Source organism: Eimeria necatrix, genomic scaffold (assembly GCF_000499385.1).
Source record: "Eimeria necatrix Houghton genomic scaffold, Enh_scaff63, whole genome shotgun sequence".
NCBI lineage: Eukaryota > Apicomplexa > Conoidasida > Eucoccidiorida > Eimeriidae > Eimeria > Eimeria necatrix.
The window spans coordinates 102,281-119,902 of NW_013654478.1; the positions used below are offsets into that span (position 1 = coordinate 102,281).

A 17,622-nucleotide genomic window follows, 5' to 3' on the forward strand; every position below is an offset into this window, starting at 1 on the left:
GACCCTGTGGGCTGCTGCTGGTGTAGCATGCTTTGGAAGTACTCTACGTAAGTTGTAAAGGCGTAATTCTACCTGGAAAGGTTGTGAACTGTTGACGGCATTCCTGCTTAGCGGGATGAATGGGGTCACAACCTTTGCAGGTAGAATTACGCCTTATGCCGTCAACAGTTCACTAGTGCAAAGACTCTTGAAAGAACTCGTATCGATCTGTTTGGTTAGGCAATGTTGCGCAGGTGACGTTCCACGCACCGAAGACAGCACCAAACATTGGGCGATTAAAGCATGCTTTGTAGGCAGGTGCTGCGAAAGGGGTCGCAACGAGAATGCTCGTCGATCTGGGCTCCGTCTGCCTGCTGCGCTTAACCTCTGTCGAACGAGTGCCTCCGGCATCTAGAAGAATATAGACTGCTAGTACCGGTGCTTTGGGGAGTGGTCTCTGAGATAAACTAATTTGCTTCCTCACTTTCCACTCAGCTGTCCCCTCCCGGGGCACCAACAGTTGAAACCTAGCTTTTCCTGACCCTTGCCTGCACTATCTGCACCGCATCTCGTAATGTCAGGTCCCGTGCATCTATCGAGTAAGACACTGCTAAAGCCTTTAGGGAATCTATGTAAAATATTCATACAGGCCAGAACCGGGTAAGCAAGCACCAGCGCCCGCATCAACAACCAAACAACCTCATCATCGATACTTTATGTGCCGCCAATATTTCCTTTGCAAAAAAAATCCACTTTACACGGGGAAAATGGGTTACTGACAGGAGCGGAAATACTATACACATGCAATGCTGCAAACGGTAGGCAGCCCAGACACCTGGCTCTGCGCGAGCCATCGTTGAGGCTAAAGAAGACTTGAATTGCATCGCCATTCGGCTTTCCTTCCAGGAATTGTGAGCAGTCACTCTGTAGGCTACACTTACTCTCCCAGTTCTACTTGCACAACAATCAACTTCCCCAGAAAGCCCCAAGCCCAGCACGACTGGCAGCAGCCTGCAGCCCAGTAGCAGCCTCTCGGGCTTGTGGTATCTAGGCGGGCGTTTGCCACATTGTTTGTACTTTTGGTTCTGTGGGGCTCCTATTTTGTGGCTATTTTCGTGGAATTCGCCTCTTGGAGAGCAACTTCTTGAAGATGGCCAAGAAATTCGACCCTAATGAGATCAAGTACAGTGAGGCACCCCACTGCCACCCCATTCCGATAATCTGCCCCTCCCTAGCTTCCTTCCCCTTCACTGAGCGATTCCTCGCATGAGAAGCGACTTGCCACACTTTAACAGTGCGATCTTCATAATTTGGTGGCACTGCCTGGGGGAACGTCAGCAACTATCTCGCCTTCGCCGCTTTGCATGCTTAGGAGGTCGCCGAGTTGCGTGGCGGCAATTCCCCTCTAAAGCGCTTAACAGAGCTTCGGATTGCTGCAGCTTCTTTGTATAGAGTAAAAATCATTTGGTCTGGCATTTGATACACATACCCCGGAATATTTCTGCGTTTGTTGTCTCCGCAGTTTACCTCCGCCAAACTGGCGGTGAGGTTGGCGCCTCTTCGGTCCTTGCCCCAAAACTGGGGCCGCTGGGTGAGCAAAAAAAGACGTTCTCCTGCGTATTGGCATATGCCACACCAGGCGGGGATGCAGATCGCCCTTGCAGTGTGGCCGATTCTCGCGGTAGGTTTGTGGTGTGCATCCGCACACAGGTATGTCACCCAAGAAGGTCGGTGACGATATTGCAAAGGCGACTATGGCCTGGAAGGGGCTGAAAGTTACGGTTTGCCTGAAGGTGCAGAATCGTCAAGCTACGGTGGAGGTGATGCCTTCGGCTTCGTCTCTGATTATTAAGGAGCTTAAGGAGCCCCCAAGGGACAGGAAGAAAGTCAAGAACATTAAACATAACGGCAACCTCACACTGCAGCAGGTCTTCCAGATCGCACGCACAATGCGCTCCAAGTCGCTTGCTCACGAGTTTGCGGGCACGGTTAAGGAGATCTTGGGCACCTGGTGAGCAGTCGAGTCTAGGTTTCTTTTTTGCAGGGCTACAATCTTGCGTCTGGGACTGCTCATGCCATGTCTGTCGTTTTCATGCGTTGTACATGTTTGCTCGCAGCGCTTCTATTGGCTGCACCGTTGATGGCAAGGCACCTACTGCTGTCCAGGCAGAGATCGACTCTGGGGAAGTTGAAGTGCCGTCGGCGTAGGCTCACAATGGAGCACGCAGCTAGTGTAGCTAGGTTGGAGAGAGCTAGCTGTACGGTTTGCAAAGGCGTGCGAAAGCGTGGGCAGGCAGAAGGGCTGCTGACTGCTCCACACATCAGCTGGCGTGCCTCCATGGTTTCCCCTTCTGGTCGTTGAAAGATGGCAGCCGCGGTTCATTTGATTCCAACTCCTTCATAAGTTCTTCAATTTAGTATTGGCTCGTACCCGCCGGACAGCGGCATACGTTGCAGGACGTAGCCCCTGGCAAAGACTTCATCACCAGTCCCGATATATAGGCCTAGTGCCCTACGCGTAACCAGGCACGGTGTAACTGTAGCCGCAAATAGATTGCTAGCTGATGCTGACTTGTCACCACTGTTTAGCTCGCGTTGTGCAACTAATTATCGCTTCTGCGACTAATCTGCTTGTGGCCTGTCGGCTGGGGTGAACACCAGGAACCGTCGGCTGTTTGGCGTCAGACAGTTGCGCATTTGGTCAGCAACTGCAATAAAACGACTCAGATACTTCGTAAGAACTAGGCTCCGCGTAAGTCGCAGAGAGCACGGCTTAAGTGAAGAGTCAGTTCGAGGGTTCTGCCGCAGTTTTTGCGTGTGGGACACACCAGCAAAAACACTGCAAGCGTCAATGCTCTGATGAAAGCCCCGCAGTAGCATCTGTTATCGGTATTTCTTTCAAACCCAAGTCACCCTACATCTAGCGAGACTCCTAGAAAGGCATCAACTGCAACGAAATCCCTCATGACATCATTTCAGCACATCCGCCTGACGAGTTCGTTTATCAGCTCATGGCGGTTACCCCAGTCACCTGAAAAAAGCAGGTAGGGAAACAGATGAAACAAACGCTATTGATACCTGGGATGCGCTATGCTGCCTCTATCCTCTATCCATGAGCAACTGCACTGACCTGGTCGGGGTTCGCAGAAACCGTGGCGCTTGCACTTGAAACCTTTCCTAGGAGAAGAAAGTTTAAATGTCCACAGAAACGCGTTGGCCTGCTTGAATGCGGGGCCGCAAGTGTAAATTTCATGCACGAGATCCTCAATGCCGTGGATCCCATACTTGCCCAGGTGCTTGTCAATTATGTCGTTGTTTTGCAAGCGGATGCGCTGCTTCGAGCCGGGCTCACCAACCTTGGCTGAAGCAAAAGCGCCGAGGCAAATGAGAGCACCACAAAACTATGCACAGCAAAATTGGTTTTGATAAAATAACGAGTGACTTCCACGCAGGACGCAAACGAACCCGCATACTGCCGACGCATCGGGCGCATATTTCTCACCGTAGCCACGCTTGTAGATTAGCTTGCGGATCGTCGACAGACTGGGGTAGCCATACGTGACGAAGGGCTGGACTGCCTGGAGCATTTGCATCGTTGCTTTGTTGACGCGAATGAAGACACCATTGTGCAGCTGACGAAGGCGGAAGAGCTGGAGGATCATTCTAGGTTTAGGCGCGAGCTTATTGATACCTTTAATACGGATGCAAAAAACGACCTTCGGCTCGGCCACCCTGTAGAACCCACCTGATATAACAGCACATCACCGCGAAGCACACAGCGCCGCATGGTGGGTCTCGAACGGCAACGACAGGAAATGCAACATACCACACCCCAATGTATCAAACTGTCACGTAAAACATGGCGGCGTGATTTGTTCAGTAAGCGATTGAAACATTAGGAATAATCTATTCCTCAGGCAACCCGAAGGCCCCATCAGCAGATCTTGGTCATCATTCGCCGCTTAGCTCTCACTGATTTTTGACAACCAATCAGGCAATGATGTAGCCAGCACGATATGCATTAGAATACTCAAGTCATGAGTGTGGCTCCATCAGTAAGCGATTGAAACATGAGATATTCCGCAGTTGGCCATGAAGCCTTGTCGGTTTCCGGTATCTCATCCTTGGGTCACAGAGCAAGGAATCAATACTGCAGATTTTCACAGCATATATAATCAAATTGCGCGGGTGTCCTTACCCTGAGCACGGGCCTCCCGCTTGTTCTTGATAAGCTCCTCGCGTTGTTGCCTGTACTCCTTCATGTATTTGTACGTGCGAAGCTTGAGCGCATGTCGATTGGCAGCCCTCTTCTGAAAACAAAATCCAAGCATCCGCCACCAAAACTAGTTAATCAAACTAATTTCCTCGACACACGGACACTACAAGCGATCAATTCAATACCGTGCTGCAGACTAACCTCGCGAACCGCCTTCAGCGACTTCTTCCTAGCCTCCGCGAGAGCCGCATTGCGCTTCAGCTTTTTCTCTGCACCCTCTGTAAGAGGGACGCCCTCGAAGGGCTTCAGCAGGCGTGCCGAGAAGCGATCCTAAGTCAACAGCCGCACCAAAAAATGCACACATCGGGAATCACTGAAGAATGTGGACCACAGAGTGCAGGAACACCTCAATGATTGTCAGTGAAAACCGCACAGCACCCATACCCCACAACGCACACTTAAAAATAATTGTAAGCAGTAATGAAGCAAAGCACTTGACACTTTAGCACGGAACAGCACAGTGGAGCTGCACAAGCCCCGCGGGAAGCACAAGAGTGTAGAAAACAGTTTCAAGAGGTCATGATGTGTAGAAAACAGTTTCAAGAGGTTATGAAAAGGATACGACAGCTTCCGAAGAATGTTAAAACACGGGAACCAAGACCCCCACCCCCCACATGCTGCCCTTTCCGTCGCATGCACCATCTGCTCCAGGGGAATGCAGTGGAGAGCCAAAATGAGCGATTACAAAGCGTTTAGCTAGTTTTCTCATGATAATTTTAGCTGCAACCCAAAAAGGCCTGACGCCCACGCGCCATGAGGCACACCCCACAGGCATCCTCAAGCGCACGTGGTGTCGGCGTGGAGATGCTTACTGCCATTTTCGCTGCAAGGCTCTCTTCCAACGTTCAAAACTCTCAATAATCCATACAAAGGGAGCCCAAAAACTCGCAGGGCTGGAAACGGAGCAGCCGATGGGAGCACAGAAGCACGTGTGGCCTCTTGCAGCCTGTGGCTGCTGCCGCTGCGGCAGTTCTTAACTGTGCATGCGGGCTGAAGGTACGAGCAGATTTAATGCAACTGCGGAAATTATAAAACAAGCTGAGTATTAAATCACAGGGAGCACGCTTCTTAAATTAAAGAGTTGAGCAGAAACCACTTATAATGTTCGAGCCAATATCACACCCAGAGCCCTCTCCTGAAGTTGTAGGTTTCCACCTACTGGGCGGCAGACGCAGACCAACGCGTAGCACATGAGACCCGTCATCAATGAGTGAATTCATTCGTAATTCCGCAACTTTACTTATATTTTATCCTTTGTACTGCTGGGTCGCTCAATTTAACGCTCTACTGCGGGGCCCCCAGCAATATAGCTCGAGCTATGCCTGATCAACAACGCTTGTGACGGCCAGCATTTACACTGCGTGTTTGCTGGTCCCGTTTCTGCACCTCTGCAAAGTGCCGGGAAATGAAAACCTGCCTTCTAGCATTTTAATGTTGAGTCGATAGTTGAGGGTCATGAGGAAGGAGTAGACACTATGGCAGTGTCCAGAGCGGAAACTTTCGAGATTCATCTCCAGACTATCTCGTCCGAGTAGGTGTCGCCATGGTCTAAATTACGAGTACCCATGATGGGGAGAAGCACACAATCATGCACGACTGGAACCGGGCTGAAAATGATGTTCGAGCATGCACAGGGCTTGATGCCGTGAGACAAGTGCCTGGCCACGCCGGAAATGCGTGTTAGTGTGTCGTCCAACTATGTAGTGACAACATGATCCGAAACTACTACTAACTACTACTACGGATGAAAGCTATGTATTAATGGTGACTCAACGGGCATCTGGGGTGGGAGGCGTTATAGCATGCTGAAGTGGCCTGATGAGGGAGCGGAAAGCAGTTTTTGGCTGGTTCTCCTTGGGAATGCTAGCTTCTCAGTTCGGCTGGAACAAATGCTTACCATTACTCAACGTTTCCAGGATAGCTTCAGTAGGAGACACGAGCAAGATAGGTTTGACCACAGGGGTGTTAAATGCGTGATAGTCAACTACCATGCGCGGCTCGCCAGATCCTTCGTTGTGTTTCTCAACCGTGGGCGAGGTGCACAGAGAGCAGTGGGTATGTCAACGTACTCCATTTGGGTCTCTGAGGATACGTGGAAACTCTTGCTATAGTGTGGCGGTTATTTCGAGTGGATAAGATGGCCCGATGTTTACACTGTGCTTCGAGAAACTCAGCCGGGAAGTTCTGAGCCTCCACTCTGCCGAGGCACTTATTGGAGTACACTGGAGTAGGGAGTGGGGCCACGTTGACTCCATGCCGCCTTTCGAGTAGTTGGTCCTTAGTTGTGTGTCCCATCGCACTTCAGAAATTTGACAGGAGTCATGTGCAGCCAGCATGATGTGCAGCCCTTCTAGCGCGTCACAGCCAGGATCCACAAGGCAGATGTTTTCCGAAAGGTTTCCCAATCTGCGGCTTCTACCATGCACTCGGCCGCGAGTTACATCACATTTTGAGCAAACTTACGAATATCGCAGCCTCCATAGTCATAATGCTCGATTCTTGCTCCCAGCAGGTTCTACGGCTGTTTTGGATGTGATTCCGCGCTGCATCCGGGCAGAAAACTCCTTGTACTGTTTAGTTAGTGCTCTCTACGGGAGATTACCATCCAAGGAGTCTCTCCGCTGATCAGATTGAAGATACCAGCCTGCCTTATGTCGTGTAATCCGGTGAAGGTCCACAAGTAAGGGAATAAGAACTACAAAGGAAGGCAACCGAAAATATTCACGGCTGCACCACACCCTTGGTATTGTTACTATGCAATCAATGGCTAGGCTCTCTCCTCAGAGCTACGGTGCACACGCGTTTCTCAGGAAATTGCCAGTTCTTGGGTCGTCGCCACTCTAAATACACAGGGCTTATGAAGTTTCACGGCTGTGTAAGCTCTCTTCGCAAACTAAAGTGCACACGATCTTCAGGGAGTTCCTGTTCCCTGTGCCGTGGCCGCACTGAACACAGAGGGCTAATGAAGTTTCGTCGTGCCCACGGCATCGAAAAAGGATCTGCAGATTTGGTCAACGCCTTCACATCAGATAAGCGTTGTCGTACAGACTCCATAGAGCAAGCCTCAGAGTTCTGGCAGGTACATCACATAGCACAGCTCCACCAGCGCAGAACATTATCTAGGATTTTGGGCCGTTTCCCCGCAGTTCAACCTCGCCCTGTAGTTCAGTGCCCATACTTGCTTCTAGATTCTTGCCAGTTCCTGGCTTCAAAATTTTGCTGTTGTCTAAGTGGGCTTCTCTGCATCCACGACTGATGGGCATTTCCTTGTTATGCAGTATGTGTAGCTGCTTTCTTCACGAAGAAGGTTCAACAGTGTTAGGCCCTTTCGCAAGTGCGCGCATCGGCCTTTTCCCAGCTGTGATGCCCAGTGCACTTGCATTCTGCAACTCATAGGCTTGCTTGCCTAAAGGGCTAGATTCATTTTTAGCCCGAGCAGGCAGTGGCAGCTCTCTGCTACTGCTCAAGTCCGCGTAACGTCTGCTGGTCGCCGGGCAGCCGATAGTGTGTGAACGCATCCTACCACGCCTCTTGCACACTTCCCTAAGTCTTCTGATTCGTTCTTTTTAGCTGGCCCGTTCTTTCTGCCAAAGTTCCCCTCCCCTTAAACTAGAAGCGTACTAGTGCCGCTCCTCCACGGCTCGCGGCTCTGCTCTCGTACAGATCCCATGCAGATCCCATGCCACGGTACGGTCCTTAGACCGTTGCACATTAGGCATTCGCATAATGCGACTGTGGATTAGCTGTACTGTTCAAGGAATACAGAAAGTTGCCTTCGTGTATGCAGGCTCGGTGCTTCGGCCGAACACTGGCTGAACGTCACGACGTCACCGATGGAAGGTGCAACCGAAAGAAAATCTTGGGGCCGAAGGTAGCACAGGCACGCTAGTAGAAATGGCTTCGGATTCTAATGATGCACTGAAAAAAAGAAACTAGCATGCAGGTTCTCAGTATGCTACCAGCGGCTCTGGAAGATCCCAAAGAGTCGCGTTCACGTGTCCCGTATGCTCACGGTACATATATCTTACAGTGAGTTTTACAATGGCTACCAATTGGGCCTAGGTTTCTTCGTCGTTAAGTGCATTGCACTTTTCCTCGCCAAACGCAAGACTGGTTTCAGGCGATGCCGCCAAACATGCTTTTGCTGTTTGCTGCTGCTAGCTAGGAATGTCCTCGTTGAAAGGGAGAGAAACGCCAGCCTTTTGCTGATGACTGAGCGTCGGATTCACAAAAAAAGAGCACATGCAGTGAACGCTTCAGTGCACTGAGATCCCGAATGGCAGGTAGTTCCCGAACTGGGAAGTAAGTCGGTATGGCGAAGAGAATCATTGAATCTAGAAAAAAAAAGGAAATAGAATGCGGCGCTCCCTACAAATCGCACACACACACTCGCGGTCCTTTACACGAGCATTGACTCAGGTGATTCTTGGAAAAGCCTGGCAAGACGGATCGGGTGTAGCAGAAAATATCGCGGTGGAAAGCGGCGGCAGGGGCAAAAGGCTAACGGACACAAAACAAAATTCGCCATAGCGGGTGGCCTCGAATGACCGGTACAAGCAAAAAAAGCTCTGGGACCCCAAGAAAAAAAACAGGGAAGTGGCATGTTAACGCACTGCTAACTACTGTTCAAGGATGCCGCAAACCCGCAAATCGCAGTAGTAGCAAGATCGGGATCAATTAAGGATTGCCTCACTTGGGGTAAGATGAGCCAAATGCTTTCAGGTACCAGCGGTGAGTTTGTTGAGCTGCACACATATGAACAGCAATTTTGTCTCCTTCTCCTCGTTCCTGGAAAGGCACCTTTTGAAACTTGAGCTTTCTATTGATGCTCTAGTACTTGCGTCACCTTTCGTCCTGTATATGTGGTACTGCTCTATTTCAGCGCTCGCTTGCATGCACGCATGCGTGTATGCAACCGTAACACCTAGGCGCGAATGCGTTCATTTGAGTATGCATGTGGGTTTATGCGCGTGTGCATGATTTGACGAAAGGCATAAGCAGCTAGCGATCTGTTTGCCGCTCGCTTTTGTTGTGCTTCTACGTTTCTCTGCCTTCGACTATTTCGTCTCCAGCTCTGCCTCAATCTGTGCTCGTGTTCCATACCGTTGACAATCATGCAAATCAACACGTATAGAAAACAACATTTTCTGCGGCAAGCGAACACAAAGAGATGAGCGTTTTTCTATATTTTTCAAGGGTGAGCAGCCCGCATGCCTGCACTTGAATTTGACAAGCTGCAACTACGTAAATAGAAAGACCGTAACTGTCATGGAGCTTACAGGCCATTAAGGCAGGAACAGCGAAAATAGGTACACTAGTGCACGAAAGGTATATTTGTTGAAGCTGCAGTGCTGTGGGCGGTAGGCTTGCAGTCGCAAAGCTCAAGCGACTCACGTTGGGCCATCTGGAGCAGAAAGAAGGAGAGAAAAGTAGATTAAAACCTCCGAAAGATAGTGGGGGCAGCTGATATACGCAAAGAGGGGTCCTCGTGGGATCGTGTAGGGACCTCTCCAGTCGGAGCTGGTGGTGCTGCTCCTGCCTTTCAAAGTGTTTCTGCGAGGGTTCCTACTGCTGTTTGTTTGGCTCTTGCGTCTTTTCACGCTCACCGAGACACCATCCGCAGCATCAGTTTCCTGGTCTGCATTGCCTCCGCAGTTCCGTAGGCTGACTTCCCGAGCTCCTTGTCGCCGTAGAGTAGCAAGAGAGATATGCGATGCCATCTGAAGCATAGTACGCCAGGCTTCAGCAGCTGGAACGCAAGCTACATCGAAAGCAACAACAAAATAAGCTTCAAATATTCTGCGTGAGCCATTGGTAGCTCGAAAGAACCTTCATAGATCCCACAAGGTCTCTGGTTGCACGGCAGCTACGAAGAGGGCCAGCTGCAGACTCGCCTGCAGCAGACTAGAGGTAACCCAAAGCCCTACAGATGCCCCGTCTTGCAGTAGTCGAAGTTGATGGCGGCGTTGCGCCGCTAACATAAAAGCTATAGGAGTCGCAACATAATACCTGCACGGATGCAATGCCAAAAGCGACACCTGCTATTCTAGGGGTCTGCGATACTCAGGAGGAGCCCAACTGCCACTCCGACGCTGCAACCAGCGCATTCAAATAGCATCAACAAACGGAATGTCTCATACAGACAACAGCAAGTATAGTGCTTTAAGCAGTAGCACTACCAAACCTTACGTGCAGCCAAAGACGTAGGCGAAGAGATGCATACGAGAGGTTCCGTCGGATGCTACCAGCAGTAGCTGCTCCCCAAATCGACGCAATAAGTGCAGCATCAACAGTAAAAGCGGCAGCAACAGGCGTACTTCTTGCTGCTTTAGAAGGCCCAACAGGCAGCAGCAAGTGACAAAACTGCCAATGGCATAAAAGTCGAGAAAGCGGCGTTTACTGCAGTCCTTTGATTGAAGCCACTTTAAAAGACAGACGCGCTGAGTGCTGCCTTTGCATTGCTGCTTTTTCTGACACAGTTTGCCGTGGGTGGCAAACGATGAGAGGATAGGCCATCGTGAGGCTGCTGCGGCTGCTGCGGCTGCTGCAAGGAAGTACAGGCACAGCAACAGCCTCACACTGTGCTCCGAAACACTGAGGAAGGCAAAACTTTTAATGCTACTTGCCTCTGCAGGCGACATTGCCCAATGCAATTGCAGTTTTTGTTGCTGCCCAGTTGTTGCCGGTCCAGCAGCTGCTGCAATTCCTTCTGCGGTAGTTACGCTGTTCTGTTACAAGCTGTGAAGCTTTAGGTCGACACCACTTGCTCTTGCTGTGAGCGACCTGCGGGCTCCGGTGCCTCCATTATCCGTAGCCTTCAATGCGTAGACGGCAGGGCTGGGGGCCCTCGCGAGTTCCATGTGCTTTTACTGAAGGGAAGAGGATTCGCGAACGTCAAGCTCCACAGAGACACAACATTGGACAAAAGTGTTACACAGCCAAAGATTGTATTTCTCCGCCCTCTAGGCCCTTCTTGGCGATTTGCATGATGCGCCTCTCGCTAGTCAACTGCCTAGCAGGGTTCCCCTCTACATTTCCAGAGCGAAGAGCGGCCATGTGCTTCTGTACTTTTGAGACAAAAGAACGATGCTGCTTTTGTTTCCGCACTAAGCCGTCCTCGGACAAATTATTCTCCGGGGTGGAGTATTCGATGAGCAACGGGGCCCCACTCCACTGACGGGTCTTCTGGACAACGTTGATTGCTCCCCGGACAGTGTGGATGAAATCCTGATGTCTTTACAGCATAACTCTGGATATTTCATAGAAAGAAGTGGCATCGAGCTCGTGTCTGGAATGTGTGGAGCGCCTGCTAGCGCAACCGCCGCCCCGAGGCCCTCACCTGTCCCTCTCGGGCCATCGGGGCAAATATAGTATGACTCAAGAATTTCCCATTGTTGTTTGGGGGTGAGGGGACAGTTATTACAAGACGAAGCTGCCTTCACCGCACTGTTTGCATTCATAGGTATTCTTGTACTGGGTTCCTCGCTGGACAGCAAGCAGCAGTTGTGGCTTCCCGTAGTCTCTACCTTTCTGTACAGACACATATATGCGGCATTACAGACTAGAGCTTTGGGCGATGCATTTATGGCGACTTACGCTTCCCCCACTAGCCGCGGCTCGCCGCGCCTTCCTCCGGCCGAGAGCAGTACAACCAGTCCAACAAACACAGGCGCAGGCAGGAGGCAAGGAAGCCCCATAAAAACACAAAATAGCAGTTGCGGCCTCCAACTGAGCAGTAAAGAGTGCAGCTGTAACCGGCCAGATGAGTGCAGCTTCAGCTTCGACAAAAACAGCGGCAGTGCCACAGGAGAACATCATGCAAGTATGGACTCCCGTGGTTCTCCCCTCAGTAGTGCCTCAGATGAAATCGTCATCATACCTTCTCGTTCTCAGAGAGGTGCCTCTTCCAGATCCGTAGCTTCTGGAGCCACGCACGTCCGCCACAGAACAGAAAGACGCAGCAGGAGCTGTGCCAGCACCAACAGCCGGGATGAAAGAAGCATTAAGACGGCACAGTCGCGCAGACGCGCCCCGAAGAGACGCATGTATGGCTGGGAATGTAACAGCGACAGTAGCCGTAGCTCCAGCTGGTACAGCAGCAACAACAGAACAAAATGTAGGCGGCGCAAGCGGAGTCCGTCCTTCCACGCTTACCAGCGCAGAGGTCGCGGCAGCATAAGCCGGAGCAGGAGTCGGAGCCGCAGCAAAGACAACAGGGCAGCACGCAGCAGTAGCAGTAGCAGAAGCATCAGTATCAGAAGAAGCACGAAGAAACTCAGCAGCGGCACGGGACGAAGCGGCTCATGGCGGTCGCACCGCAGCCGTAGGGATAGCAGAAGGAGTTCGTCATCTTGTGAGGCTTTTCTTCTTTTCTGGAGCTCCGCTGTTGCTGGTGACTCTATTTTGTTCGTTCTTGCCGTTGTTAGAGGCTCAGTTGCTTCTTGATGTCGCTCCTTGTGTGTGCAGGTTCCAACGAGTCGTGGGTCACGCCCCAATCTTTGCCCAGTGCCTCACCCACTTCTGCCTTTGTCGTTTTGTCATAATTGCAAATAAAAATTGGAAGAAGGGCTTGCCCTGGACCTCCTGTACACTTTATATCGGGCGCCATAGGCGCCATAATGTTTCTCTAACTGGGCGGATTCCATCCAGGGCCAGAATGGCAGATATTCTGTGCTAGAAAATCAATTAATATCTTCTTGCTCATCAACATCCTTGTCTCTCAGACTTTTGCACTTCCTTTTTGGTCTTGCATCTATGCTGCTGTTACTGCCGTTGCTGCTGCATGGGTGTTTGCCGGATGAAGCATGAGCGCTGCTACGGCACTCGAGGTCTGAGGCAGCAGCTGGGAGGCAAGGCGCACCAGCTGCCGCCTTCCCCACAGTGTGCGGTCTCTAAGTCGCTGCTGCTGCTCTGGCTTCTGCTGCTGTTGCTGCTGCTGCTGCTGCTCAGCATGCATTCTTTGTCTGGAACGCACACACGGGGTTATTTGTTGGTTTTCGTCCCCCATCCGGTCTCCTGACCCATTAAACTAACCGTAAAAGCATTCTCTCTTTTGTTCTCGCAGATGAACTGTGAATACTTTTGCTTCCGAAATAGCTTTCCTCTTGGTCTGTTTATGTGAAGTGGATTTTATGGCCTTTCTCTATCCCCGTTTGCATCTCCTGAGCAGTGCTTTACGGGAGCTTTGAGTTGCCTCTTCGTGCCTGTGTATTTGTGGGCCCACCCCACGTCGGCCAGTCTGGGTAGATTGCGTACACATAAATCGCGCCTTCACCTGCGGCCCTTTCCGTGCCGCATTGCTTCAATTTCTGCCGTTCATTGACTCTACTTCGTGCAGTGCTCGTTATGCCCCTAACTCTGCAACGCTTGTTTCTCCTTGTCTCAGACGATCCAGGCAATCCCCACCACCCGATCGCGCCAACCCTCTCTTTGCTGCTCACGACCCAAGCGCATACACTGTCAAGTGTGACTTCGTAGTACCCTTATGCATGCAAGGGCTTGAGAGTTAAGACTAAGGTTGGGCAGAGGCAGCACGGGAGGGCGCTGCCGTTGTAAACTGCAAGTTTTGGGACCAGTCGCACGAGGGCCTTTAGGTACTGTTCGCGTTCGTGTGTATGTTTATTTTGCTGGCGTCCTTACAGCACACGGAGGCATCGGCGGCGCAGCAGGAGCCCCCGTAGCTGGACTCATGATAGGTAGGGGACCCCTACTGGTCACTTCGTTAGGCAAACCCTTCTGTAGAGAAGGGCAGGCCATCACGTTTAGCTGAAGCTGAGACGCTGCGCTGCCAATGCTGTGACTTGCTGTTGATATGTCAATCAGCTCTTTCTATGGCTGTGGCAAAACAGAAGAGGGACCTACAATAGTTTTAATTCCCCAGAACAAGCAGGTTGTGCTCTGGACGTTTTATCACATATATAACATTCGATGGCTTGTAAAGGAGCAATAGCACAATGGAGGCTTCATGGTTGTTGCAGAATTTCAAACGTGACACTTGGATGTCTCCATTAAATACAGTAATGAGCTGCTCGGGGTGTGTTTCTTCTGCCTGTATCCAAAGGTTCGCGATTCGGAGCTTGTCGCCCCAAAGACGAAGGCCCCAGGCGCCTATGTGGGACACGCGGTTAGGGCAGTGGAAGTCAAGGGCCGGGGTACGTGAGAAGCAAGGGCGCTCACAACGTGACTTGTCGGGCTGTTGTAGCTAGACACCGCTAGCTTTATTTGGAAGGACTTCAAAGGTAGTGTAGTTCGCGAAGAAGCATCATTCAGGTGCAATTTGTAGTTCTGCAATTCTGTGTATATGCACAAAGCATGCGATGCACTTGCTAGCGTTTATCTTACGCGCGAGCAACGGACAGGTAAGCTGCAAAATGCCAACTTTTCTGTTGTGCTTTATCGTGTTCCTATTCAGGGAGTGTACATTCCGCCAACTCCAGAAGAGCTGCAAGCAGCTGAAGGTTTTCAGCGTACTTTTCGGTAAGCGCCTGCTGCCCCTTTCGCTTTACCGCTCACAGTCGTTCCTCGTTGCACCTGGGCGGCTTCTTCATTCCCTGTCGTTGGCATTGTCTCTGTTCTCGCATGCGTCCCTGTTTGAAGATTTGCCAGCCTCCCATCGTCAGCCTATTCCCTAGTGTGCCTGTGCCGACGCAGAGAGAAGGAACAGCAGACGCGGAGCACCTCAGCTATATCAGGCTGTCCTTCTTCTCACCGACAGCGCTCTCCCTCTCTGGAACGACGCTATGAGCGGGGCAGTCCCGTCTACGAGTAATTTCGCCCCTTGGAATCGTGAGTATACTGACTTGATCATTTCCAGCTCGCCTGTTGTCAGCGTTCAGGAAAACAGGGATTTTGAGCCAAGATACCACACCTCAGCTCCCCAGCATATATGCAGCCTGTTTGACGTACTGCTATATGTGCAATTTGAATTATGCTTCAACCGAAAGGTGGGCCTTCGAGTCGCAGTCTTGCCGCGAAAGAACATGATGCAAAAATGCTTTCTGGGAAGCTCTGCCAATGGCTAGTGAAGACTTGTGAAACCAGAAAGCCACGAGCACCGCCCATGAGTCATTGCCGGATATAGACTTCTAAAGCGAATGCGTTTCGGGAGCCTTTTTATAACTCTCTTCACGTTCCCGTGTTTAACGAACACATACCAAGAGGACACAAAGGTCTGCTCCTTTCCGCAGCCTGCATATGTCCCGCATTAGCAGTTGATGCGCTCTTGGCACATCTGCTTTCGCTCGTTGGAATATATCGGCGAACCAACGCTTGTAATTCCGAAGCAAAGACAGGCCCAGGCTTCAGAAGTGGTTTCAACTCCTGCTGCGTACGTCAATTCCGCCCTTCCCACCTACTTAGGACTTAGAATGCATCCAACGCCGTTTAAGCTCGTTGCGAAGCCTCTCACATACGGATTACGCTATAGCGCATCCGTACTGACACTATTTTGGCGGCAGAACTTATAGTTGACGGCGCCTTTCCATGAGCTATCTAGTAGGTTTTACACGCAGTTCGCCTGACAATTGATGGTGGAACTGTATTGCGCACGATGGTCTACAACACGACGTCCAAATTTGCCATGCTGCTAACCAGCTCCTCCACGGATGAGGGAAACCCACCTCGCACCTGATCGTACGGTGCAGGGTCATCTTATTTTTGAAAGTACACCCAAGAAGTCCCCGGGCGTCAGTGCTCTCAGCCAGACCCACGGCATCTTAACTATGTGGTGAGCACTTTGCGGCGCTAAATTCTTTTTCATAGCACCATAAGCAAGTTATGACAACTTAGTTCACCCGCCGGTGTCTCGTTAAAAAGTTATACAGCATCCGTACGATTAGAGCGTCCCTCTCCTCGGAGCGACACCTGGCAAGCCTGTTAGCATGCAGTTCGTGTTTAAGCAAATCCGTGGATTTGTGTCCTAGAAAAGTGCAATTGGACGGATGTACGCTAGCCCTTGAACTGTATTCACGATATAGAGCCAGTAAACAATGGCCACGGTGCATTCATCGCACCTGAGCTACTCGACCTGTATACCAGCACAGCGAACGATATAGGTTCGAAGGAAAGAAAAATGTGTATTTTTGACTGAAAAGAGGGAAAACTTTTTGGGTGAAAGGTTTTTATGAAGAAGGCAGCAGCTGCAGCCCCAAAAGTGTTTCTCCTCTTTGCGAACGCCCCACAGCGGTCTCCGCGTGTGGGGAGCAGCGGAGTAGTGAGATTACCAGTGTTTTCTTTATTCTGCACCATTGTTGGACACAGATCCTTTGATTTTTTATCTTAACGCTTTCAGAGGCCATATAGGCCGCGTAGCATCTTTTGGACACCAAGGGGGGTTGGCTGCTTCAGTGTATGCCTACTACTGCGTGTGCGAGCAACTGTCATTTCCACAGCAGTAGCATGCTAAAAGAGGCATTCACCTCTTTTCTGGTGCTTTTCCTTACTGCATTCAGGTTTTGGCATGCTCTCCGTTTCTCTTACCATTTGTCTTGTCTGTGGTGAACGGGCAGGAAGCTGCAGCTGCCACTCAGGCGCGTGTCGTATTAGCTGTTTTGAAATGGGTGTACTGCATTTGTCTCTGTGCGCCGCACTTTGCAATGCCTTGGGCCCGCGTTCATCGACCTAGGGTTCTATAGGGTGCGGAGAGCAACAGCGGGTCATTAAAGGATTAGCTTGCGGCTCATTCGCCACCAATGCACTCGACGGTTTTCGTCTTGTGTTGCGGTTCGTCTCGCTTTTACCGTCGGAGTCCCGCGACACTGCTTTGCACCAGCGTGTTGAAACGTGTGGCCGCAGGTCGGCAGTAACTGGAGAGGACTATCGAGACTCTGTGACACCGTAGTGACTCTGTGACACTGCTCATGTATTATGTGGACGGCGATGTCCACGAGAGGCCAGGGCGGTCTCCTGCCAATCCGTACCGCGGGAGGAAACCCCAGGTGACGTTTAGGCGTAACGGGACCACGATGTGGGCGGTTCAAGGGGCGCAGGCGCTACGCACGAACCGTGGGCGTTCAGTGTTGGGAACTGTGGTTGCATCTTAAGTTAGCAAAATGTCACGCGTCGTTGATCCGTCTGGTCCCTGTATTTCTGCAACGCTGCGCAGCACAGAGAAGTAGCAGAGGTGAATTGGGTGTCCAAGAGCGTTGATTGCGACTCTTCGACATTCAGAAGCCCGGTGCGACGCTGGAAGGTAGCTGCCCGTATGGAATGAGCGTTGCTCGCTGTGGCCGTACGTGCCCAATTAAGACAGTGAATTGAGCTCCCCACAGTCGCACATGAGGAGTTGCAGTCGCTATGTTTGGTTCGACCGTTGTGGCAGAACGTCGTCTCGCCGGCATGTAAATGGCCTGCATTCGATTGCCTCGCTT

At 51.1% G+C, this 17,622-nt stretch overlaps 3 protein-coding genes across 3 annotated transcripts; 1 reads left to right on the plus strand and 2 right to left on the minus strand.

Moving 5' to 3' along the window:
* Positions 1 to 1,129: 1,129 nt before the first annotated feature.
* On the plus strand, positions 1,130 to 2,187 carry ENH_00068090 (60S ribosomal protein L12, putative; the record flags this gene model as incomplete). The annotated part of the gene is made up of 4 exons (XM_013582388.1): positions 1,130 to 1,166; positions 1,502 to 1,570; positions 1,690 to 1,990; positions 2,097 to 2,187. 4 exons carry the CDS (start codon positions 1,130 to 1,132, stop codon positions 2,185 to 2,187), a joined length of 498 nt encoding a protein of 165 aa, XP_013437842.1.
* A 767-nt stretch (positions 2,188 to 2,954) lies between these two features.
* Positions 2,955 to 5,073, minus strand: ENH_00068100 (60S ribosomal protein L7, putative; the record flags this gene model as incomplete). Its single annotated transcript, XM_013582389.1, has 6 exons — positions 2,955 to 3,010; positions 3,110 to 3,340; positions 3,482 to 3,724; positions 4,178 to 4,289; positions 4,397 to 4,525; positions 5,068 to 5,073. The coding sequence occupies 6 exons, from the start codon at positions 5,071 to 5,073 to the stop codon at positions 2,955 to 2,957; spliced, it is 777 nt and encodes a 258-aa protein (XP_013437843.1).
* Positions 5,074 to 11,361: 6,288 nt separating this feature from the next.
* Positions 11,362 to 11,799, minus strand: ENH_00068110 (hypothetical protein; the record flags this gene model as incomplete). The annotated part of the gene is made up of 1 exon (XM_013582390.1): positions 11,362 to 11,799. The coding sequence occupies one exon, from the start codon at positions 11,797 to 11,799 to the stop codon at positions 11,362 to 11,364; it is 438 nt and encodes a 145-aa protein (XP_013437844.1).
* Positions 11,800 to 17,622: the final 5,823 nt, after the last annotated feature.